Source organism: Notothenia coriiceps, unplaced genomic scaffold (genome assembly GCF_000735185.1).
Source record: "Notothenia coriiceps isolate Sejong01 unplaced genomic scaffold, NC01 NC01_scaffold00005052, whole genome shotgun sequence".
Lineage (NCBI taxonomy): Eukaryota > Metazoa > Chordata > Actinopteri > Perciformes > Nototheniidae > Notothenia > Notothenia coriiceps.
Genome location: NW_011337753.1, coordinates 1 through 25,947, shown reverse-complemented (window position 1 = coordinate 25,947; position 25,947 = coordinate 1). Strand labels below are relative to the sequence as shown.

Sequence of the window (25,947 nt, the reverse complement as noted above, 5' to 3'; positions counted from 1 at the left end):
TGCGAGTCCACCATCGCCAAACAATGTTGCATCTGCCATTGTCGCTAAGACACCTCATGAATGTTTCATCCTTTTGTCTGGGACTGGGCAGGAGTGTTGTCTAGTGGAGCCGCTGAGCTACTGTACTCGGGGACAATTCAGAGGGGTGGGCAAATGGTAAATGGACTGTACTTATATAGCGCTTTATCCAGTCTTTAAGACCCCTCAAAGCGCTTTACATACTACATGTCATCCACCCATTCACACCCATTCATACAGAGCAGTGTTCCTTACTCTATAGGACCTAACATTCATACACATTCACACAACGTTGGCCATGCCATCGGGAGCAACTCAGGGTTAAGTATCTTGCCCAAGGATACATCAACATGTTGACTGCATGGGCTGGGATCGAACCCACAACCTTCTGGTTGAAAGACGACCGCACTCCCTCGCAGCCACAGTCGCCCTGGGGCTCGGCCCCATTTAGCCTAGCCACAGGTTCGGGGGCAATAAGCCATGCGCACCTTTATGCATAAATACACGCTTCATGCATTAAATGTGTGTGGTCCTGATGGATTCCTTCCGCTGATGCATTATCAATGAGACCTGCTCTCTGCCCCACAGCCCCGACAGAAAGGGCTCTATCATTTATTTCCCTCTTCAGTGCTTCTCAGCTGAGAACCATTGGAAATGTGAAGAGGCGCCTCAAGCTGCAGGGAGGCATCATTAAAGTGGCAAAGGCTTTTGTATGTTTTGCCATTTGAAAGCTGAAAATAATCATTTGAGCATTTGTTGCTGATTCTTATCACTTGTATAATGTATGACATGAAAGTACAATTGATAAAAGTTGTACTTTTCCAATCTCATCCTCTTTTTTATTGTTCCCTCTTCTTTATGAATATATTATGCTAGAACTGAGCGACCATGGTTGGACTCAATGAATATGTAGGAGTTCTAAAGTAGAGAGTTTTTATTAAAATCATATTCTTATTCAGTCCACTGTGTTAGTGTTGCTGAATCATCTGCTTGTCTCTCGCCCAGATTTCTGCTCAGAGCTGAAGGTTTTATCTCGTCATGCCACCCTGGAAGTCAAATGTACGACTTCAGTGGAGTGAAAGTTTCCCTGCTCTTTGATGGTGTGAAGGCAGCCTTAGTGTCTCTCTTACACACACTTCATGACACAGTTGACTAGTGTTCCCTTTGTGCTGTCTCCTCCATACAGGTGGACGAGTGGGATGCTGTCAGACAGATGTGAAAAGCTGATTGTGTTTATCTTGCAAACAAAGAGTGCGAGACTTTGATTAGATTTGATGTTGTTTGAGCCTTTATAGTCAAACATGGCATCAACAAACCGGCTGAGTGTTTGTTTTCAGGGAAATGATGTGGGTTCTTTTTATAAATTAGGTAATTGTGATCTGCATTTCTGTCCGCCTGCAAACCACCAGCCTCCAAAACATTTTCTCACCATTTGTGTGCAATCTCAGTTCTACTCAAACCCAATTATCTTCCCCATCTTCTTTTAATATTATAGTTTTTTCCTGCAAATGCTCCTCGTTATTACCTTCTTTTGTACTCATCTCAAGGTGCTTCCTGTCTAGAGAAAATATGGTGGTACTGTAGGTAAGAATCACAAGGAGACAGAAAAGGTGTCAGGCCAGAAAGTAAAGACAACATTGTGGCGATGACACCTAACCGGCAGAGCATCCTGTTGTTCCTGTTCCCTCATAGATCTCTCTTGCTTTATTTAGTCTTCACCCACGCTTTCCCTCTGCCTGTGCTTCTTATTTGTCATTATAGCTATATGTATATTGTTCTTGAGTGATATCTGATAGCATTATTTAATATAATGTACACAACAGAGACTGTAAGTGGGTCCGAGGGGTTATTTTCTGTTTGCAGCACCCACTGTTTTAAACCTCCATCCTGCCTTTGAGTTGGTATGTTTCCATCAGGTAGCAAACCCAGCATGGCAGGCCCAAAACAGCCAGCCTTTCCCATTAAACATTCATGAACTGCAGTGCAGTGGCACCAATGCAGAAAGGTCACTCAAGATAGAATGATCGGTTTGGTCTGGTATAGCTCTGCGCATCGACACACCCGTCTATAATAAATAAATACATCCCCCACAGACCTGCACCTGGTAGCCCGTACATTTTTATAATAGAAAAAGAAAATCCCATTGGTGCACATGCATTGTGGTCCCTACTGAATATGGCATTGAATGAAATGATGTGGCACGGCAATATACAGATGAGCGCCGCCTACCTCCCCTTCAACACCTGTGTCTACCAATGATGAGGTCACTGATTAAGAGGCAGTTCATGCAAAACTCATCGGAAACAATGTTTTCTCTTAGGCCTAGTGTGATCTGCCCGATTTTTCACGTTCTGAGGTTTTCAAATATTGTCCACAGCTCACTCAGGTTTCTGGTAATCAAAGCTTAAAAAAGCATTTGTAAACATTTATGTCATATTAAATACACAATCAGTAGAAATGAGTCACCGACCTTGTTGTGAATGGAGGTGATTTGGTATGAGGGGTTACATAAAAAAAGACCACAATGAGGTCTATTGATCACTATGATTAACCATTTCTTTGTATCTGAAAAGACATGAATGACACGTTTTTTCTCATTTAATTCTTTGGAGCTTTGACGGCTGAAAAGGGAACATTGGGATGAAGTTCTACAGATATTACCAGACTCCTCCAAGTCTCATTGCTGTATTGCGTAATTATGCTCAGTGTATGCTGGAGAATGATTATAATGTATGACCTACAAGGAAATACCTCTGCATGTACTACAGCTCTCTGTTGAAAGCTCCTCTGCTCACAGTACTGAACCACACCTGCAGGACTCACTGGGTTATATCATTATGTAAGCACAAACATGGATGTGCACAAGATACACCTGGTATCCTGCCAGCATCAGCCCTTTGGCCGGCTTACATCTACTGTCAAACAGGCTTTGTGTGTAAGGACAGTTCTCTCAAGTAGACTGCAGTGGTGCTTCAACAACTGTTTAAATGGTTATTCACTTTGCTCTGTGTCATTGCGGCATTAGCCTCATCATTTTATATTCTGCAGATAGGTTGTTTAAAGCACACAGATGTAACTCAGGTCATAGAGAGTGATCACAGGGGATCCTATTTAATGAACTGGGAAGGGCTGCTTGAAGGGCCAGCAAAACAAATCACATTAAACCTCAATTAACACCAGGGATGCCTCTGGAGTCCTGTTTCTTTCTCGGCAATACAACTCTGTGTCTCTCTCACTAACACACTGTCTGCACACACATATTCTCAGTACTGTACATCTGAAGAACTGAGAGCAAGAGAGAACAGACCAGAGAGGAGTACCACATGTAATGCATGTGAATGATCGAGGTTTGAGGAGAGCTAGCAACAGTAGAGAGCTGTGTCTTTCTCTCTGACTGTGCTCGTCTCACTTGGTTAATTATGAAATGCTGCAGCTGGCTCAGAGGGCAGCCAGCTGATAGGTCTACACTCTGGAGCAGCCGGTGTCCCCATCACGAGACAAGGACAGACCCACAGAGTGCCCACTGTACAGCTCAGGGCCAATTACCCACCTGCTGCATGACTACAGCTCAGGGGTGTCACTTTATGCTAATACAACTCCCATAATTGCTGCTGGTTTCCCCAGTTAGAGAGTTATGGAAACCAGATCTTAGCAGGTTTTAAAAGCCACTCAAATTACATCCTATAACTGGTCGCCTTTGTTCGGATCGTTAAATTCACGAGCAGAAATCTATCTATCTAATGAGAAGAGTCACTGCCAACTAGTACTAAACAGCCATTAAAAACAGAGAAAATAAATGTGGTGGCATATTTATCTAATAGTGTCATTTGATTGTAATTATACCCGTTGCAACATGGTTTTGAGCTACAATATCTAAAGCAATGTTTACTTTGTAATTTAAACGAGGAGAAAATGCTTATTATGTGAAATTAAATGATCTTGTCATCAACTTTAGACTTTTTATGTGACTCCTCTCATCAATGGGAACAGCTGGATTGTTATTCCTCTGTTATAGCCTGTGAAGACTACAACAAAGCAAATAAAGTGATAAACATACACAACAGTTAGAAGAGCACTTACTATTTCATTACCTGCTTCGTTATCGCTGTCACTATCTGTTTTCCACAATGGTTAAGCAGCGCAATGGAATAGCGTGTCTCCCGTTAATTTAACAGTCAATCCCAGAGGCTGCATCCCGCACTCCTTCTCTTTGCCATTATTTCCCTCGGGTTATTGCATGAAGGGTTCTGAAAGAAGGGGACAAATGAAGGTCAGAGAAAAATTATAGATGCTACAGAAGGAGGTTAAGAAATATACTCCATTATGACCCTCATGACTATCCTTGACATTGCTATTACTGCTGGATTGATGTACAGGTTGTGTTAGAGAAAAACAAATATAAGTAAAAGGCCTCAGAGGGCTGTTCTCTGAGATTGCCTTGCAAATTAAAAGTACAGATGTTCAATAATTATCTGTTCAGCAGCACAGTGTGGTACCGAGCTTATTATTACCAAAGCTATATGTCCAAACAAGATGATTTGAGTGGAAATGCAGCCTTCATCTCCAGTGACTAATGCTTCAGCTGGCATTCGCCTCCAAACATATTAGTGAAGATGATCATGAGTGACAGTGACTTTTCCATCTCGCCCCAATTAGTGAGCCACCCTTGTTCCCTCTCAACATTCACTATAGGAGGAGGGTTGACACATGCCCATCAGTCACTCACCTCTCCTTTTCCCTCCCCCTTGCCTCCAGACTCACAGGCCTGTTGCCACCAGTATCACAGCCAGACGCCATTATGCTTTATGTCCCTTTTCCCCTTTTAAACTGCAGCTTGAGTCAGCACAGTAAGTCCAACCCGTAATTTTCAATACTAAGAAATACTTGTATTCATCAGGCAGTTTCTAGATGTTTTGCAGAGTAAATTAAATTGTTCGTTTCCACTGATATCCAAGGGGACATTCTGAATTGCCAATTCATTTCCATGGTTTTCTGATCCCCCAAAAAGAAAATAACTAAGGAGTGAGCCACCAACCTCATGTTGGTGGCAAGAAATATCAGTACATTATACTTCATAGCTTCAAACACCAAAGGTGTGTGTGTAGTGTGTGTGTAGTCGATACCCATGGAGATGGTAACATGAACAGACACACTGCAGGAATGCAATTATTCAGGTCTGTGCACAAGCGGGGCGTAACTCAATACAATCGTGAGGTTTTAGCACTTCAGCTTTTAGCACCAAATCAAGAGCAAGATTTTGAAAAATATCACTTAATGGGTGTGAGTTTGTTTTCCTGCAACTGTGACATGAATCATTGTAAACCACTGAGAAGTGATGTGATCAGAGAGCTAAAGGATGTGGGTTTTCTTCATGCTGTTAGTTGAAATTCAAAGCTTCACAGAAAAACCTCTCTGAACAATTCAAACTGAGAGGCATGCTTTATACACTAATAGCAACGAGGACAATAGCTTTTATCTATTAAAGCTACTAGACATTTGAGGAATATTGTGTTAAATGCACACATTTGTATTATTGATCTGTCTTTCATAAGGCAAAAGTGAACCATTGACTTCCTTCTTTGCTTTGGGAGTTTCTTGTATTGACCTCTTCTCTGGGTATCTCAAAATGAGAGTACAGAGATTGAACTGTAGACACTGAAAAGTCCATAGATGAGCAGACTCCTCAAAGAACACAGAGACCTTTCATGTCTATATTAAACCACTTTTAGTCCAATTAGACTACCAGCAGCTTTAAAGGGAAATGAAAGGAGCATATTGGCCAATATTAAGGCTCCTTATAAATTTATCCAGCCACCTCTCCAAATAAAAAAAATGCTTTAATTAAATGTTCGCAAGCTTGCACACTCAGTCTGCCCTAGCCATTACTATTGCACCAAGTTTTAGGAAAATAGGGAAGTGTCAAGCTCCCACCATGTGTTTCCTCGCACACGCCAGGACATAATAAACCCTGCAGTGCAGTAACAAGGAGTCAAAGCTCTGCATGGCTTATAGGGCTTATTAACATTCCTCTACAAAGCTGGAAGAATAACAAATAATGAATGTGACTTTTAAATACAGTAACTGTGATATTCCCATTTGAGGACTAGCAGAGTGTTGTAAATGAGTGGAACAGCCGTGTGTCGTAATGTGGATTGATACTCTCATAATAACCACGCTCGACTTAGCAGGCTTACAAAAAAGAAAAGGAAACCCTTCCAGCTATCTGTCTTGCTATTTTTATTCCTCTTTCATTTTTCGAACTACCGGTAATGCAAATTTGATTGCACGGCAGACCAGCTCAAAGCACAACCAGTTCCACTTTTCTTGTGGACTGACATGCTGATATGCATGGCTGTGAATGACTCTACGTAATGAGTTTTGCTGTAAATGCTTAATCATTGCTTCATAATGTTGGCATCTTGTGAAAGATTCCACTTTATGTCCATGTTTTTATCAAATGTTTGTTGAACACACAAAAGTGGTGTGTTGACAATGAATAGCCAAGTCTCATTATTTTATCTTAGTTTCAAACGGCAGGCATTGATTTGAAAAGGGTTTAATCTAGTTGGGACATCAACATAAAAACAAATCAATATTTCAAACTGAAGCACTGAGACAATCGGCACCTTTCATCATCATTCTCTCTCAGCCTGCAACAAAGCTCCATGACATGTTTTACATCTCTGTCTAATTCATGTCCTTAAAAAAATACTTTTCAGGAAGAACAAAGCCCCATAAATACAAATATATGGCACTTACATTCCTAAGCACACTCAATCAATCAGCCTTCTACAGATTGAACACTTGTTATTTTAAATCGCTGGACACAAATGGAAAGTGACTGCATACCCATTGATCATGGATATCATTATTAAAGTTTTATAGTCCTTTGTTTCTTTTTCTTACTCTTTTATGCATTGACTATGAATTATTTAATCCGAAACGACATTTGTTGTTGCTGTATAAACAATGTCGTAATTCCGAAAGAATCATTAACCAAACTAACTGTAATATATCTACAGTACCTGCTCTGAAAAAACCCATGCAGCATACAATGCTGAACATCTGAGTCGTAACCAACACCTTACTCCACATATCTTCATTTATTGCCTTTCTTGACAGCCAGGCTCATACAAAGCTCTTTCTGTCTGCACCATCTCATCAGCCGTGTGTCCACAAGACAACATTTTCCCCTGAACACAGCAAACTCCCATCTATCCTCCCGGACATATTTGCCCAGTGTGACAACAACTTCAGAAGGGCCCAATGCAGGAACAGAGACCATCCGTTAAAACTAGCCCATGAGGGTCCATACATCAACCACCCAGGAGAGGAGCCCGTTTCCAGGCGGCGCAGCCTTCTCCTGGCCGTCCATATCTGGATGTCTGAGTGACGACATCAAGGAGATTTAGTGCACAGCCTCAGTGGGGCTCGGTTGGTACAATCCCGGTAGATAGGAAACTGTAATTACAGCTCGGTGGGAGTCTGGAGCCTTGCAGAGATTCGATGTCATAAGGCCAATAGATTCCTGGGTGCCCGGCACAAATGGTTGCTTCAGTTGTCAGAGCAGAAGAAAAGGATGACAGATTTGAGCCAATTTGACTACAGAAGGAAGATTTACTATTTCAGCCATCTACCTAGTGACATAACTCTACCCAGATGGCATCATTAATACTATTTAACATTAATAGCACTAGAAAGCCGATTTCCTGTCAATTGACTATGCTAATAAACTCAGGTACCTATATTATGTGTGCAGCATGGACATATTTCAAATTCTCTTATGGTATTAAAATCTGCTTTAAAGGTAGGGTAGGTCATTTTGGAGAAACCAGCTCGAGTGCGCTGGAATTTGAAAATACACAACCGGAAAAAATCTGCCACTTCCTTACAGAGCCCCTCCTCCAACACACACAAACGCGCACATGACCAATGAGGGCACGAGATAAGTTTGTGCACAGATGGAAGGCTGACAGGCAGGTAGGCCATCCAGTTATTTTAGCCGGGCCGGCTCAGATGATTGGTCGTGCTTTTTACAGTACTACGGCTTCCACAGATTACATTATTTTTATGGATTTTTTGTCAAAGCACTTAAGATATTCATTGCTATCGGGATGTTAAGAGCATTCCATGGAATATAACAAAAAGTGTATCTCGAGCCGGTTTCTCAAACTTCCCTACCCCACCTTTAAGGGTTAGCACAGTAATTAAACTTAATAGACAGAGGAGTGGATGACACAGGGTGATCACAATGGACGTATACAGTAAATGCAGGACACACCCTAAGAAGATATTTCCTTAAGCCCTTCAGTGACTAATTCATAATATCTGCGGGACTTAATTAGGATCAACTCAGACAGTTAGGTGCCAACGTGACCTACAGAGACACAGACATTTACAGGAGGGTCCACACAGCCTCTGGTGTGTCTGCAGCATCATCCAAGTCTTCTTGGCTCATCTGTAGTTTACCATCTTTCTGTTTTACCTAGGCACTCTGTCATTCTGCTGCTCCCTCTTCCTTTAAACTATCAAGCCATAATTTCACTTTCTCCCACTCTCTCTATAAATATCTGTTTCCGAGTCTGTCTTCACCCCCCCTCTCTCGCTTGCTTTTGAAGGGAACAGGGGAATCTTGCATCCCGTGTGGATGGGAACACCCACTCAAGGTTAGCAGTGCTGCAGATGTAGGAGCCAACAGACGCGTTTCTACTGTCATACAGGACTAATTGAAGACATTTTATAGTCCACAGCATTAATAGCCCATGCTGTCAAACACAAACTAACTTATCTGCAAAAAAAACTAAAGCCAAATTGAATTTAACAGTCTATAAGGTTGGAACACAATGCAATGTTTCAGTCTGTCCCCTCTTCCCCCAAAATCATATAGTGAAACGCAGTTAAAGTTTTGTATCTGATTTAGCCGAGTGAAAAACACATTGTGTATTCTTATCCATCCCGGAAAAAAAACAACAACAATACAGGCATTATATGCATCAGCCTTTTATGACTTTTTCTCATTTCTCTCGGTGGTCCAAATGGATTGCGCGCTTTGCAAAACTAAACATAGACACGCTTTTAACTCTCCCTCCTGGCAACAGACACAAACACACAACCGTATCACAGAACATAATATCCCGCCCCAGCCACTCCAACATCCAAATGCAAGGCATTTCAGCTTATTCTGCTTTTAGCTAACATGATAAGAATGTCTGCAAAAAGGCTTGAATATAAAATGTAAATGTAAGATAGCACATTAGATACACAATTCCATATTCCTCTTTTTTAATGTTTCTTTTCCAAATGCCGTCTGCTGTGGATATTAAAACGAGGTCAGCCAGGCCTGATTGAGAAATTACATGATTTAATGGCACCCCAGGGGAAGTTTAAATATAGCTCTGCATTACAACTGGCCTTCAACAGCACAGCATGACATGAGTTCATCCATAAACATTTAAATCCTGGATGGTATTACAGAAGTATTACAGTGAGCAAATACTATGTCAGTAAAGAAATATCAATCTGCTCTGTAAACACATGACTCATAATCAAATATTACACTATAGGGTAAACATGGGCGGGGTATAGGAAGTAGCAGTACGGTGTGTGTGTGTGTGTGTGTGTGTGTGTGTGTGTGTGTGTGTGTGTGTGTGTGTGTGTGTGTGTGTGTGTGTGTGTGTGTGTGTGTGTGTGTGTGTGTGTGTGTTGTAGCCTGGGGTGCTGTCCCCTGCACTGCCACAAGGTGGAGGGACATCCCACATCTCTTATAGGATGCTCATTAAAACCCTTTTATTTTGAGCACTCTGGAAAGTGTTTTCATGAACACACAAACATCCAAACACAGATATGAATGTAGGAGGCACAAGAATTCATAATGAAACATATTCACTTTGCCAAGCTAGCAAAATTATTAAAAACAAGTCTATTAAAAAACTGCAAGCAGATCAAATATGGATTAGTATTCACCATGTATTTAAGGAAAGCCCCTTTTACATGAGATTCACATGAAAGCGCTGTAGATGGAGACGTCCCACTGCGCTGTGGGCTTATCCCCTTATATACACTGTTTCACCATTCATCTGTATTCAAGGTGGGAAATCTCTTTCATGGAGGCTTCAAAATAATTTTCCCCATCACATCTTAAAAAGGGAAACTGCATCTAATAATGTTAAATGGCGAGGAGAGAAGTCAGTGTGAAACCTACAAGGATCAATAACTGTTATGAAATTAAAACATCAATCAATATCAAACAGGAAGCAAAGAAATCTTCAGTCACGCTGAAGAGATGAAAGATGTTCGACGGAGTGTCAAATTGAGAATTTCCCAACAGAGATGAGCCTAATATCTTGATCCTCTTTTAATACTGAACACATTTAGTTTAACTAACAAAGACAGCATGTTCAACGGCATGATAAAGTATGACTAAAAGTTGAATGCTGGAAACTTTGGATTGCAAGTCAGAATTGCCTAGATGTGCCAACCAAGTCGAAAAATTAGCCAAAGAAAATCATTTGTGAAGTCAAAATTAACAGCGCCATCCAGATTGACACAGCTAATGAAGGCTGACAGATGTAGGTTACATGTGGTCCCTCTGGTGGAAAGTAATCCTGTAGTGAAGGCACCCAGGCACCAGACGCTGTGAAAACTCCATTCAAGTCTCCAAGCTGAGCTGAGAGGAGGTGAGGGCTGTGGATACCTTTCATTTACTAAGACTGCGGTATGCTACCCTGCATTCAATCACTTTCTCCGTAACAGTTGGATGCAAGCCGACTACTCTGTACTGAATTAACCGTGTCCTTTTCTCTCTGCTTCACTCTCTGCAATACCCACAATCTCCCAGCACTCTTCTGTCAGCCTTCCTGGTTTACCCTGATGTCAGTGTCAGCCTGCGCCCCCCACTCCCTCCCTCACAGGGGTCTTGAGTTATTAGACAACACCAACGCTCATCAGTTAGAGTGAAGTGAGGGAAGCTCTGAAGTGCGGATGACACGTGTCATCCCACAGGGCCTGAGTGTTTTCAGCCAAAACATCACACAATACATTCAAAGAAGGCCTGATTCATGCTTTGCAATTCAAATGAAGACTTAAGAACCGTAGACACACACGTCAAAGGGACTGCACAATTTCCTATCGGGGGTGGGTTTGGAGAGGAGGATGACGTCTGTCTAACGGTGAATGGTTGTGAAGGATTGAGTTTTCCTACCTATAGTGATAAAGTGTTAAAATGACATGGAAGATATTAGACAGGCTGTACAATATGAAGCATTTGACAGTTCTTCAATCAAATGTGATTCCGGTCCAAACACACGTCAGGAGAAAAAAGTCTAAAAGTTAGTACGAAGGTAAGAAAGTATGTACATGAGTTAGTAAGTAATAGTATATATAAATTATACTACATAATTAATGTTGCACTTAAAATAAATACTAAAGGCTTAAAAGTGGAAAAATAAAATTAAGAAGCTGCAACAAATAACCTTAATTTAAGGAAAAGACAAATGATTAAAGCCAGCCAAGAAGAGATTCAAAAGAGGTGACTGAGTTTCTCTGCCTGCTCCCAAGAACCTGTTTGACAAATAGAGGTCAACTAATCCATCGCAAGATCCCTGATACCGACATGGTTTTTCAGGCTGCTGATTTAGATCCACTTTGTTAAAGGCTAAACTGAGGGCAAGGCACATTTAAATGTGGAGTACAGACCAGTATCGATGGGATCTGTACTGAAAGCCATTTGAGACTATGAAAGTTGCAGTATCAGTGCTGTGCTGAGAACAGTTGAGACAATTTGTAATACATCTAAAACAAAAGCATAGAGGTTCAAAATTAAACATTGGAATCGTCTTCTTTAAGAGGATCGACATCATCTGCCTTTTTTCCGTTCCCACTCTGCCTTCCTGCTTTGTCTTTAAATTCCTTACATGTATCTTTTCATCCAACCATGGCAGAGAAGATACATTCAACTTGTACATCTGACTGGAGCTACAGTTTAGCCTCTAATATCTATGAGATATTAAAAACACAAGCTCCTATACAGTGAGGCTCTATTATTCATTCAAAAACTGCAAAAACCTGTTGGCAGTAAATGGTTGACATGAGGGAGGAACAAAGTGGATTTAAAGGGGGGGGGGAAATGTCAATGTGGGGGGGTTGGGCTCAGGATGGAGAGAGCCAGGTCAAGTGTGTGCCCTTTTTCATGGCTGCCAGCTCCATGTGTTTTAAAAGAAGGGAATATAAGAGGTTCATAAAATCAGAGGTAAACAAGGAGTAAAAAGGGGAAACACCCATGTATATTAAAATCTCTAAGAAAAAATAACTCTGATTTTAAAAACATATTAATAAGATTAAGACACATACAATAACCAGTTTATTGTTGTATGGAGGATCAACCAAGTGAGACTGGGGAGAAGCTTAAATAATTTCTATGTATGACTGCAAGGCCGCCCCCTCCGCCTGTCAGTATTGGCTAGATTGGCTGGATCATCAGGATTAGTCCAAGACACTGTGATCATAAAAAGTAGAGAGTGTGTAACAAATAGTGTTGCCTAAAGTCCTAGTCTTTCCCTAGTTCCAAACTCCATGTTCCCCTTCACATCATCACTTGCACTGTGTGCATTTCATACTCTGCAGAGAGACCAGCTATTCGAAACAGCAACAGGTCAATGAGTAAAGAAAAACCCTCATTACACTGACTGTCACAATTGCCATTTATTGTGCACCCACAAACTAAGTGCACTGCTAGACCACTGAGTAGGCGTTGACCTTTTACAAACAATCTCTCTGTGTTTGCCCAGAAGGGAACAATCTCAACAAGGCAGGTGGACAATAAATTGTCAACAACAGCATGCATACAGAAGTGACTTTACAAGGCTATTTTGATTTGAACTATGGCAGTACAGTATGTCGGATTTATGACACTTCAGTAAATAATCAACCAGAAAAAAAAACTGCAAAGGCGGAAAATGGTGGCACCTCTCCTGTTTCTTATCGCCTTTATGCTCTGCAAAAACAATGCCACAGCAGGGGGTGTAAAGTGTATCATTAGGCTGTCCTTTGATTACACATGTCTGCTTAAAGCTGAAACTTTAAAACAATCTATTTGGATGGAAGTTATTAATAGAATGTTTGTATTACTTACTGTAAACAGAGGACATCAGTCCAGCATATGCTTTTCCTGAGAAGCTCCCCAGATGTAGCTCAACCTCCCATCTGACCTGTGAATGCATAAAAGCAAATTCTGTATAAAATGCTACACTATATCATTATTTTAAGCATTTTAAGCAAACAAATCATTTCTAAACTATGTAAACTTGAAAGCAACATGTTTAAAAAATCTGTAATGTTTTTAAGGCTTATTATTGGCCATTACATGACTGGGAGCACCAAACCCTGCACATTGCTAAAGATTTATTTTGGTGTGTACTGCTACTGTATCACCACTGGGCTGACCATTCTCAAAGATAAGATAAGGTTACAATAAATTAAATCTGCAAACACTTCATGAAACTAATACGTTTTCTACACTCTCAACCATGTATAATTGTGTTGCCATCAAATGAGTTTAAACATATGCAATGCAAATTTTAAGTTAAATCAAAATACGAATATCTTAGTGTAATGATACTTTTTTTTTTTAAATCGACAATCCTACTGGAATAAGTACGGTACTTGTGTTATTCGTACTTAGTATCACAAGCAAAAACAACAAGTTATGCAGGAAAAGGCACCTTTCAAGTTTCAAAAAATATTATATATTATATATTATTTTGTGTAAAGGTTAAAATAATGCATGCTGGAGGTGATCATTTGAACTACATTATAAATGGTTTAATAGTTTAACAAATAACAGTTTATAAATTCATGATCATGATCTGTTTGTCCAAAAATCAGAATGAGAAAATTAACAAGTAATAATCCCACCAAGAAACCCCTTAACGAGTAGTTAAGAATGTCGAATACATATAATGTATAGAGCCTTTTGTGTTAAATGAAAGAATGTAATTAAAGTGAAAAGTAGCGTTATATTATATGGAAATACTACAATATTGTTAATGCTCTACAACCCTACACTACTGTAAGTGAGTAAATGTACTTTATTTCTTCCACATAACAGAATGGTGACAATACATTTGGACCAAAATAAAAAAGATTATTCAAATAAAAACAACATTTTAAAACCCAAACGGTTTGGTAATTGTCGCAAGTTTAATTTCCGGATAAAAGGAGAAGATATACTGGTCACTTTTACGTGATATCGAAACAGCCCAATAACAGAAGTGTGACTTCTGTATATTGCTGGTCAAACACAGCAACAATGCATACGAGGCTGAACCGAAGCAACAAAAGGAGGAAGTCACCTGTGTAAGTTCAGTAAAGCACACCGGTTACATTACCTGACTGTCAAACAGCGGAGGCAGTCGCTAGTGGACTTAGAGGAATATGGCAAGAACTGCTGCGAACGTCCTCTTAAAACCACATTTAAACCAGAATGGACTGAAACGCGAAGACATAAAGAGAAATGGCTATCATAACAAGAGAGAGGTATGTCTGTCAGCGGCTGGATTTATCTACAAACATATACTTGGGCTCCAAATTATTTATTGTCCCTGCTAAATGTAATGCGTGGTGCCAGGTGTTTTACCATTTGCTTTGAGAGATATTCTTTGAACCTGAGCAAATATTATTTTCGTGGGGGCTCTTTACCTGAATCAACCTCTGTGACGTAGGCAAACTGTGTAACCCATAGAGACTGTTCCCCATTTATAAACGAAAACCCAACAAACCGTTATCAATAAAATGCTGCTCTGTGAAAGTAGCAACAGTATGTCATTGAGTTTTGTCATCTCCGGCGCTTACGAAAACATTACCATTAGTTGGCTCGTGATATTTAGGTAACATAAAGTTATATTCATGTAGTTAAATAAATATAATTAAGAATATGATTTGCCTGCTGTTCAAATATGTTGGTTAAATAGGAGAACGCTAGTTCCTACAAAAAGAAAGTAGCCTAAACAGTTTGAATAATGAACAAAACGACCTCGCCCTGAAATTGTTCTTATGCAAAAGCAGGTTTTCTTTTTCAGGTTCCAGATACAGTGCAGTCCCGCCTGGACTGCATCTAAAACCTGCATTGCAGCCTTTGCGTTCATTTGATGACAGACATATGAGTGATATGTAGGTGGTTTCTTTTGCTAATTAAGCCACCTGCTGGCTTATTTAGACTACTTAGCCATTGTGCATCTTAAAATGTCAGTATTACAAACTAGCAATTATTCAAATATGTAGTACAAAACTATAAGCAAATGCTCCATTTGTCCAACAAGAGCAGTTTACATACGTTTTTAACTACTACCTGTCCTGATACTCAAGTAATGAGAAAGTAAGCTAACGCATGACAGCATTAGTTTTGTGTAAGCTAGCTCTAGTGAAAACCCATTGCCGTTAACGTTACGTTTAAAAACACAAACACTTACCACCGCTTGAAGATATATCCACAATCCTCAAAGGATATTATGTGAGGAATGATTTATTTAAAATATTCTGTTCGACACATTGCTTAACCAAACATAAATGGCAACCGGAAGTGATATATCACGTGTTCGTGTCAAACAACGTTTTACAAAAATATCAATGCAGGTCCCTTCATAGTTAATGGTCAATGTAGCATCATGTGTATATTTACTTTTACTTTATTTATTACGTGTTCACTTTTATACAGTATGTAGCCTTCTCGAAAGATGTCTTTATAGAGAACATGAGGAGTGGATTTTCTTGTAAATGCCTGTGAAAACGATCTTAAAAACAAACAAAAAAGTTAGAATACATTACATTTACATCCTTTCAACAATTACACATTTTGTAAACTCGTATCGGCCTACACTTTTTCCCACTTAAACATTTTGCTTACGCTATTTTAGACTTATAAGGTCTGAAAGCAAAAAATCAGCATCTACAGAATTACCCCTAGTAAAAATGTCAACAACTCAGAGCGAGAATGTTATGTGATGATTTATGTTATAATATCCCGACAGATAGTGTTCCAGTTGTCTTCATTCAGTGTCGGATAATATGTGTTTGTGACTGAACTGTAATTGCACCAATGTCTGTCTCTTCTTTTATTTAGGTAAATTGGTGCGATAATTACAACCCTTCGTTTGAAATTCAGCAACATTTATTCAAACAGTAGGCTATTTTCTCTGGTCCTGCCTGCAATGTAAAACAGCTTATGTGTGTGTTTTTCTATTTGTATAGAAAGATGGCCCAGTGACTTGTGTTGCCTCCAGGCAGCACAAGCAGGAGTCCTTTGAACAGGCCCCGATGTACGTGGCTGTCATGACATACCTGGGCTTTGGCATTGTCACGCTGTTTGGCTACTTCAGGGATTTCCTCCGAGCTGTGGGCATAGAGAAGTGCCACCTTGCCCAGGAAAGAGAGGAACAGAAGGTAGGTAAAACATGCAATCAGCACAAACAGGCATATTTCAGGCATACACACTGTAAACACCCAGGCAGTTGGAATAGAGGATCATGCCTTGGGTGTCAACACATTTTGTTCTCCCCTAATTATTTCAATTGTTGCTCTTAAGCTCTCTCACTCTCTCTGCCTCCTTCCTTCATGTTCATCTGCACCATGATGTTGCCATGGGTGAGACAGGACACCACAGAGAATATATGCTGAAGACATCATTAATTCTCAGAGGATTTCAGTTCTTTCTTTGTAACAGTGCTTTAGAACCAAGATAGGGCTTGAGAACTGCCACATAAAAGCCACTACAGTATGTTACCATTTTATTTATTTTTTTATCCGAACATTTGTAGTTGTAAGATTATTGTGTTAGTTGTTTCTGATTTGTTCATTTTGGCTCATTGTAAAAAGCTATAACCTTATAAAAACAATGACCATTGTGACCATAATTCGCTATTATAAGATAACACATATCATCCACAGGCAGAAACACAAAAGCATTGTCTGTGAGGAATGACATTGGTGTTTGATAACAATCATTTACAGTTTAAATGAAAATGAGCTTTACTGAATGTTGGCTCTGTCGTAATGGCGCCATTTTAATTACATTTCTATAACTTCAAGTTCAACATGGCAGTACATCTGATTTCCTCTTAACCAAAGCCACTGAGTGAAAAAAGCCACGTCTTACTATAAATGAATGTGCAGAATCCTATCATTAAGGATTCTTTGTGTTATGTAATGTTAATGTTTTGACATGGATTGTTTGTTATAGTGCTTGGATAAGTTCTAGTGTGTTCAGTGTTTGAAGTTCCTGCTCTTATTGTTCCTCCAATCTGAACCCACACTTTTTTCTCTTCTCTTTGCCTTCAGGACTTCGTGCCGCTTTATCAAGATTTCGAGAACTTCTACACTCGAAACCTGTACATGAGGGTACGTGACAACTGGAACCGTCCCATATGCAGCCTGCCAGGACCAGTCTTTGACGTGATGGAGAGGGTGTCTGATGACTATAACTGGACATTCAGGTATATTGTACACACACTGCAGATTAGACATACTGTCGTGCTATAATCACACATGTTGTTCATATTAAGAATTTACATATGTTTTCACATCTTAAGACAGGAAGTTAGTATTTTTTAACACAAGCATCTCTCTTCTGGGGATATAAACTATACAACGTAGATTTAATGGTCAAACTTCTGCCTCAAGAGCTAATCAGGAGAGAAACTAAAGACAATATGTCATGAGCAAGAATATATCAATCACCCTTACATTTTTGGAATCAGTTGATATGCTCCTGTGGTGCACAGCGGGTACAGGGGATATATTATGAATAGGGATATGAACAGAGCCACGGGGAGGGGATATGACATTATGAATTGGGAAAGAAGGCGTGGATAACATGTTTTAAGAGGTTTAATGTGACTGGAAAAACGAAAAAATTGAGCAGTCAGCTTGTCTTCTGGTAAGGGTTGTTGAAAGGTAAGAGATACGTGAGGAAGGGTTTAATAGCCGTGTGCCAGTTTTCATGCACAGTGAGAAGAAGTAGGTCAGTTGAGTTCACCTAAAATACTTTCAAAACTATGATGCTAAAGAACAGGGAGGCCGTATATACATGATTGAACTCTAAGGAGTTACATGTGTACTAACATATTATAGGGTAGTATAATGTGTTGTGAATATTTGATTATATTATGTTAAGGAAATGAGAATAACAAATGCTGCTTACACAGACTGTCACTTGTTTTTTACTTGATATAAACAGTGTTAGAGTGTAATTGCTCATTAACTTTTCTCCACTGACAGAACACATTTTATGATTGTCAATTATATTTAATTCCATTTTGATTACCTTTTTATAAGATGAAATAAATAATGATGTGGGGTGTATATGTTAAGAAAAAAAGGAGAAGGCTATCTAATTCCATGTGTTTCCATACTTGCAGGTTTACTGGGAAGACGCTACACAATGTCATCAACATGGGCTCCTACAACTACCTCGGTTTCGCTGAGAACAACACTGATTTCATGAAACCGGTGGCAGAAAAAACTAGCCAGTACGGGGTTGGGGTTTGCAGCACAAGACAGGAAATAGGTGAGTTTGGTCTATGTGAGCTTGTGCTAGAAAAAAGGGCACTTGCCCTCTTAAACATGGGGATTCATTTATCTTGAGCAAAAATGTCCTTCTATAATTCAAGTCAGGATGATAAGGTGTCTTTTTTACTACATATGACAGTGCTTCACATTTCTTACATGTGCATCTTTTTTTAAAGTCTCTGGCAGAGCCTGTTGACACTGAATGGGTTGAGTATTAAACTGCTCATCGCATATGCCATCATTTATTATCTTGCTTGTGAGTTATACTGCCCACGTGTTTAATTATCTTTCAGTGGAGGCAATGTAATATGAATTATTCAACCTTTGTTGAATTATGTACTGTTTGGGCATTAGATGAGATCATTACATACAGGTCGACACTGAGGAGTGGGGGAAATTATATCATATTGCTATGGAACATTATGAAAACCCTGGGCATTGGAGCATTATATATGTGATGGAAGTGTTAGAACAGAAAGTGGGATCTCTGGCTTCAGAGGAACTTTGAATGTTGTTTTATCCTCAGAACTTTTACCCAGGCTCTGATGGTGTTTAAGTGCCTGTGTGCGACAGGATCTCTTGTGTTGCCCATAATAATGTTTTGGTGTTGAAATCATGTGATCAGCTACAGTATGTTTTTATTTTTCAAAACCTGCCACTGGGTAAACATTATGAAGCTCCCTGAAAAGGCCACTCTTAGCTAAGTTTGCATGAGGAAAGTAGTTCCTTTTCTCTGTGTCAATGATTAATTGTGGCACTTCTGACACCTGCATGCTGTATATCTACTGAGAGCAGGCTAGCAGTGAGCTGACATGCACGCTCAGAGCTGAGTGGCTGTGCAGTGTTTTATGATATCAGCAGTTTGACAAGAACAGAGAAAAGCTGAAGAATTAAAAGGGCATGTGATTGTTAGTTATACGACTGTTTGTCAGAGTGCAGAAACACCCCTACACACACACGCCCACATATACATGCACACACTCGCACACATTCCTTCGCAGTCGCACCATCCATTATTAATTTATGTGATTTATTTATATGTTTATTTCTCTTTTAAAATGGGACTGTTTTTCCCTGAGTTTGTAATCCATGTTTCAGATGGCTCACTGAGAGAGTTACGGAATAACAAGCATTTATCCCATGAGGCCTTATCAGGCATCAATTATTAAAGACCTGAGGATCTCTGTTGTGTAGTAGTGACGCCATCACCAGTGTTTTAGTTCACATGGAGCGATTTGTATTGGTTTTTCTATTGAATTTACCAGCAATAATATGATGGGAATATTTAACACTTTACTCACTGTGACTGTGCCTCTCACATCTTAAAAGTCTAAATGTTTTTGACACTAGGTTATTTTTTCAAGTTTAATCTCACATCTTCTACATTATCTTATAATAAATTATTGTTAAGGTGTATTGGTCAACTGGTATAAATTATTTGAAAACAATGACATGACAGTCAGTTCAAAAGTGACCGTAAGTGCACAGAAACAAAATACAGTACTGTATGTTTGTATTGAAAAGGCATGTGAAATCAGATCAAAAGTGCACTGAAAGCACACCCTTTGATTAAACTAACATGTAACACATTCATGGATCTGTTTTAATGGATAGCTCACTGCTCCCATTTTGCCTGCAATCATTAACACAAAGTACATTAGATAATGAAGGACAAATTACCAAGACTTACAGCTTCTGAGCACGTAGTAGTAAGTATTTCACCTTAGTTTGTACGCTAATATAGTGATGTCATAGTAAGTTTTCATGTTTCCACTAAGCTATGGTTTTCTTGTCTAATGAGAGTCAAGTCTATGTTGGAGGTAGAAATGATTAACTCTTCAAGACTTGTTTTTTTCCCTGGCCTTGTGTCAAGCCTTTGAAGAAAAAGCTCAGTAACAGGTTAACAATTACCGGTAAATAAAGACGGATTGAGTTTGAAGATTTGTAGGCACAATCTTTATTGTCTCTCCACAATAAGGCTTTCTAACCTCGGCAATTATTATACAGCTTTTTTTTTCTCAGCACATATTTGAAGATGTTGATGGCAGAAAGGTGACCTTGGTAATACAGAGGACAAGGGATCAAGCTTATGTACATGCATTTGACTTAAGAAGAGCTAACTCAAGTCTGCAAAGTGAGTGAGATCTAACAGTGACTCTGCTCTCTCTTAGTTCCAGACCCAGAGTAAAATGTTCTATATTGAGAGCAAATGCCGATACAGTCTGATCAAATATGCTGCACATGCCAGCAGGGGCTGTGAGCCTGAGTGGTTGAGGAAATGTACGAATCGATTTGACTTGGATAAAAACAGAGCTGCTTCACTGTAGTTACTGATTCTAATTGATTATGACTACAAGGATAAGTATCCCGAAATAAAATGTTCTTTACCTCAATGTCATCACGATATCTCAAAGACAGGCTTTATTTGTGTTGTTGGTAATTGTTTTCATGTTGTCTTTTTCATAGAAGCAGATATAAATGTTTTATGGAGATCCTTTACTGACAGTTTTACTGTGTTTTTGTTATGTTAGCAATCTTATCTTTATAGTAGTTATACGCTATATATATATATACATACGTTATACGCTTGATATATACATCAATACAACTCATTCATTAAAGGTTGGAAGTAATTAAAGGGAGACTTTAATAATAATAATAATAGCTTGGATTTATAACTGTAGCTCTATACTATAAGAACTTATAACTACAATAGTAAGTATTGTGTGTGTCACAATAAGTGCATCTATGTGATATAGTACCTACCATATAAATAACATTGACCAGAGTCAGCAGGAATAAAATGTGGTATATATGAACCTTTCACTGCCTACCTCTCTCCCTGTAGCTCACAATTATAACAGTAATTCTTTTTTTTATACGCTGACCACAAGGGCAGTAATGAAAGTCCCCCAGAGAGACACCGACTTTTATTGCACAAAATAGAAAAACACCACGTCAGGTGACAGTTTACAACGTGATACATTTTCTAAATGTATTCTGGTCCCCACCTGTCAAAGTGGGTAATAACCAACTGCCACATTCCAAAATGGGCTGAAGAACCATTATAGACTTTGCAAGAGTAAAAATAGAGAGTTCTTGAACTAAATTACAAATTTACCACATCTTGACTCATTATAAATCTCTTGACACGTCTGGAGAGGTGCTGGCTGAGTGTGTTCTGGTAGTATTGGATATGGTTCTTTTTATTTTATAACAGGAGGCCTTTATCTCTTTCAAAGCTTATGATTGGATGCCATAATGCAGAACATTCCGATACTGGAATTTGAATTTTACTCCCAGATAAACAAACAGGTTCATTTTCCAGTGTGAGTTATCCTTTTGTTATTTTGTCTTGTAGGTAACCTGGACATTCATGAAGAGCTGGAGCAACTTGTGGCCACTTTCCTCGGAGTGGAGTCCTCCATGACTTTTGGGATGGGTTTCGCCACCAACTCAATGAACATCCCAGCACTTGTTGGCAAGGTTTGTGATTGTACACACTAAATGCCACATGCAGGAAAATATTGTATGTGGATCATTTGTAGAGCACAGCAGAAATTAATCGAATTAGCCTAGCTTTGTTCCTTTCTCCCATCCAGGCTAAATTAATGAATAACAGTCAACTAAACTGTGCTGCTAACAACTCCTGACCCACCCCCATGAATTAAAATCATAATTAAATTACATTACAGTAGCCAGGAGGACAAGGCTCTCGGCATACATAGCTGCTTTCAGTCACATAGACATGGAAAGGGAAGGGTTTGTTAAAAGCACAACTCGAGGGTATGATTATCACCCGTTCTCCGGCCTGCAAGCACACCAGCCTGGCTCACACAGACAGCCACGGGGAACCAGGGACAACACACAGCATGGATATCTGTGATTGGACTGGACAGGAGGGAAGGGGATGTTGACTGTTTAAGTGATGAGACCGGGGCCTTTAAGCAGCTCAATAAGTGTAGCAGCGCCCAAGGCTGCCGCCCCCCCACTGTAACCCGGCAGGAGCTGGGGGTCAACCTGGGGGTCAACCCACACTGCCAAGTCTGTCCTGCAGGGACAGGCCAGGCCGCGCTATGCGGGCAGAGCTACATTAGAGTGACAGCTGCTGGCAGACCGTGGACCGGGCCAGCTGGACCCCGGGCCAAACCGAGGGTATCTGTCACTGAGCCGGTGTCAACACACCCTCTACAAGAGTTCATTCAAACTAATGTAGTCAAATGCTTAGAGCTTCAGTCTTAAATATGCTAATGTTCTGGAGAGAGTTTCGTAGAACAGCTGAATTCATTTGCATGCTGATTTCTGTGCGATATGAAGTACTACTCTCTCAATTATGAATATTGTGATGTGTCTGCGGGTCGAAACTTCGTCAGACATGAATAAAATGTCCCACATGTGCAGTACATACAAGTATTATCTCACACAGAGGACGTAGATATGGAGGATTATGATTGAGGCACGGATGGGAAGTGAGGACAAGGCTGAAAGGTAATTGGCTAGATGCATCCTTGAAGACCAATAACCATTGTATGGCACGTTTTGCAAGGAAACAGTACAACAAATGTAGAATTACACCAAAAACAATTGTAAGATGGGTCGCTCATACTGCAATGATTTTCATCCTATGGTTATACTAACGGTTGTGTGTTAGAAGATATTTAATGTCTTCTGTACCCAAGAGAGAATTGTATTGGATATACTCCATGCTAATTTCGTCCTCTTATAAATAATCAAGGATTACTAGTAAATTGTTAGGGTAATGTGAATACAGGAAGGTTGTGAAGTTAGTAAGAAATGTTTGATTTCAATAATACAGGAACCTGTGATTTTGCTAATTTATTTATATAATTGAAATCCTTTTTTTGTGCTGATTTCTAGGGTTGCTTGATACTGAGCGATGAGGTCAATCATACTTCTCTCATCTTGGGGGCCAGACTATCTGGAGCTACGATCCGGGTGTTCAAACACAACAGTAAGTCCAGTAACACTTTAGCTTGAAAATAGGTCATAGAGCTTCTGCCTTACAACAACATCATACACAGCATTATTTAAGCTATAGAAAATGATATCCATGTTTTTTCCGTTTGCCAACAGGCTTGATCAATCTCCTGCCAAACAAACATTGTTGATAGCACTATGAATTTTGCCAGCCCTATATTATCTGTTAATTTCAGTTTGATTCTCTGTTCGTGCAGCCACCACTGCTCATATTATCTATTTTTTCCTCTATTCATCCTAAACTGTTGCTGCTGTGAGAAACACATTACTTTTTGTGCGGTACAGGATTTGCCTTAGGAAAGACCTACTTAACATTCTGTGTTTATAGCGGCAAATGTAAAAGCTTTAATGAAATGGCTTCAGTTTACAGTCACGACTGCATTTCATCCATTAGCAGCAGAGCAGCAATCCCAAAGTTAAGCTTGTATGAATATGTCATCTAACTTTAAACTAAATGCTCTCTATTATATTGTCAAATGACATATTGTCAATAGATGGATGATATATTACATTCATTGTGCTTGCATTGGGAACATCCCCTGCTTCTCCAGAAGACAGGACAAATGAGCCAGTCCTCTGACGACAAATGTGTCCTGACAGGTACAAGCAGAGCCAGTTATGGTTCTCCCAAGTAAATCCCGGAGGCCTTTCTAAAGGCAGAGAGCCCTCAGGCACCTGAGCAGCTAACCCTCCCTGCCTTTATAGCTCCAGCAGCACTCTTTTATTAGTACAAGGCCACTATTTACCTAGAGGGTTAAACTCAGCAACAGATAACTTTAAAAAATATAAATTTATTGATGCAGCTCCTGTCTAAAATGTCTGACACCCCTTTTTCAAGCTTTTGAAATGTACCAGTGCTGTATGTAAGTACCAGTGCTGTATGTAAGTACCAGTGCTGTATGTTTCACATTAAAAGGATAGTATTCCAGAGAGTAGATAAACCGGTTTGTTCAGTCTAGTATTGTGAGGCTTGTGTGTTGTAAATGCTACGCATAGTTCAAGATAAAGCTGAGGGACATGCATTGTAAAGGTTTGAATTGTTAGTCTTCCAAACATGTATGAGTTTGTCTATCAAGCTTGTAAAATGTGTGTACTCGAGGGTCCATAAGGAATAAGATATTAACACATTATAGATATATCCACAACTGTATGCACGTTCCATGTGTAGGCAAATATTTACCATCCCCCTCATCACAGTAGCTGGTATCAGGCTGTTGCTCATCTCAAATCAGCGCTTAACTGTGAAATCATCTTTTCCTCATTCCTGTCTGTGCACACGAGCTATGTGGATGACTCTTTTACTGTCTGGTTGGCTGAATGTTGATATCGGTAAAATTAGATGCCCTCTGCTATGTTGAAGTGATTTTTTTATCAGAAGAAGCATCTGTCGCCTCTCCAGCAAACCTTTTTTTGTGCTGACGGGAGATTTATCGATCTTCCATGACAGATAATTAATCATGACAGGTTATCATGCTGCTCAACTGGAAATGTTGGATTGTGGTCATGCTTTGAATAATTCTGCTTTGTAAACCAGCTATTCAATACTGCCATCTGCTGCCCTTAACAGACCCATACTCAACTCAGTTAGTATCCTCCCTGTCGCATATAATGCAGGTGTTAATTTACAGTACATCACACTGCAGAGGTAAATTTGCTTTGAGTAGTTTGTGGAAGGTGTTTCTCACTGATAAAGTATGGCCTTTCCTGCTCTGTGTGAACTGCCCTGCCCTGTGGTGACTCTACTTGCCATTGTTTGCTTTTATTTCGAGCTCCTTGCAAACTATGACTTGCAAATTGTTACACTCTATGATGTATATTTCTTGTACATATATAATGTTTGTAATTGTATTATAACAAGCCATACTACACTACCCTTAATGAGGTTTGAATTTAGATGTCGGGTCGTGCCGGCTTTCTCACTGTGTGTGTGTGTGTGTGTGTGTGTGTGTGTGTGTGTGTGTGTGTGTGTGTGTGTGTGTGTGTGTGTGTGTGTGTGTGTGTGTGTGTGTGTGTGTGTGTGTGTGTGTGTGTGTGTGTGTGTGTGTGTGTGTGTCAAATATTTCAAAATGAAAAACTAAACATACTACTCGGGGAATATAAAGAGAGCTGCATTGTTGCAGGACAGTTTGTCTCTGCCTGCCACAGTCTGAGGGAATCAAACTGAGCTGATACACCACATTCTAAGCAGTTTGTTTATAACTGTTTATGTGTTTATTTGTGTGTATTTGTGTATAGATGTTGCAACTTAAAGCTTTGGCAATATATGTCACTATGGTCATGCTAATAAGCTATTGCATTTAATTGAGTGTGTGTGTGTATGTATGATTGAAGTACTGTACAGTTGTCATTTGTTGTGAAAGAATAAGTTATTAT

General features: G+C 39.6%; 1 protein-coding gene and 1 long non-coding RNA gene across 2 annotated transcripts in view; one reads left to right on the top strand and one right to left on the bottom strand.

Annotated features, from left to right (window-relative positions):
- Positions 1-13,226, bottom strand: part of LOC104942776 (uncharacterized) — a 20,029-nt gene extending 6,803 nt beyond the window's left edge. Inside the window, exons 1-2 of the long non-coding RNA XR_798050.1 lie at positions 13,148-13,226; positions 4,110-4,265 (exon numbers count right to left, since the gene is read on the bottom strand). This is a non-coding gene — a long non-coding RNA (uncharacterized lncRNA). The remainder of the gene's footprint in view (positions 1-4,109; positions 4,266-13,147) is intronic.
- Positions 13,227-14,402: 1,176 nt separating this feature from the next.
- On the top strand, positions 14,403-25,516 carry LOC104942775 (serine palmitoyltransferase 2-like). The gene is made up of 6 exons (XM_010768065.1): positions 14,403-14,550; positions 16,261-16,452; positions 17,347-17,501; positions 18,426-18,574; positions 21,938-22,062; positions 23,455-25,516. The coding sequence occupies exons 1-6, from the start codon at positions 14,449-14,451 to the stop codon at positions 23,572-23,574; spliced, it is 843 nt and encodes a 280-aa protein (XP_010766367.1). The 5' UTR covers positions 14,403-14,448; the 3' UTR covers positions 23,575-25,516.
- The last annotated feature ends 431 nt before the right edge of the window (positions 25,517-25,947 follow it).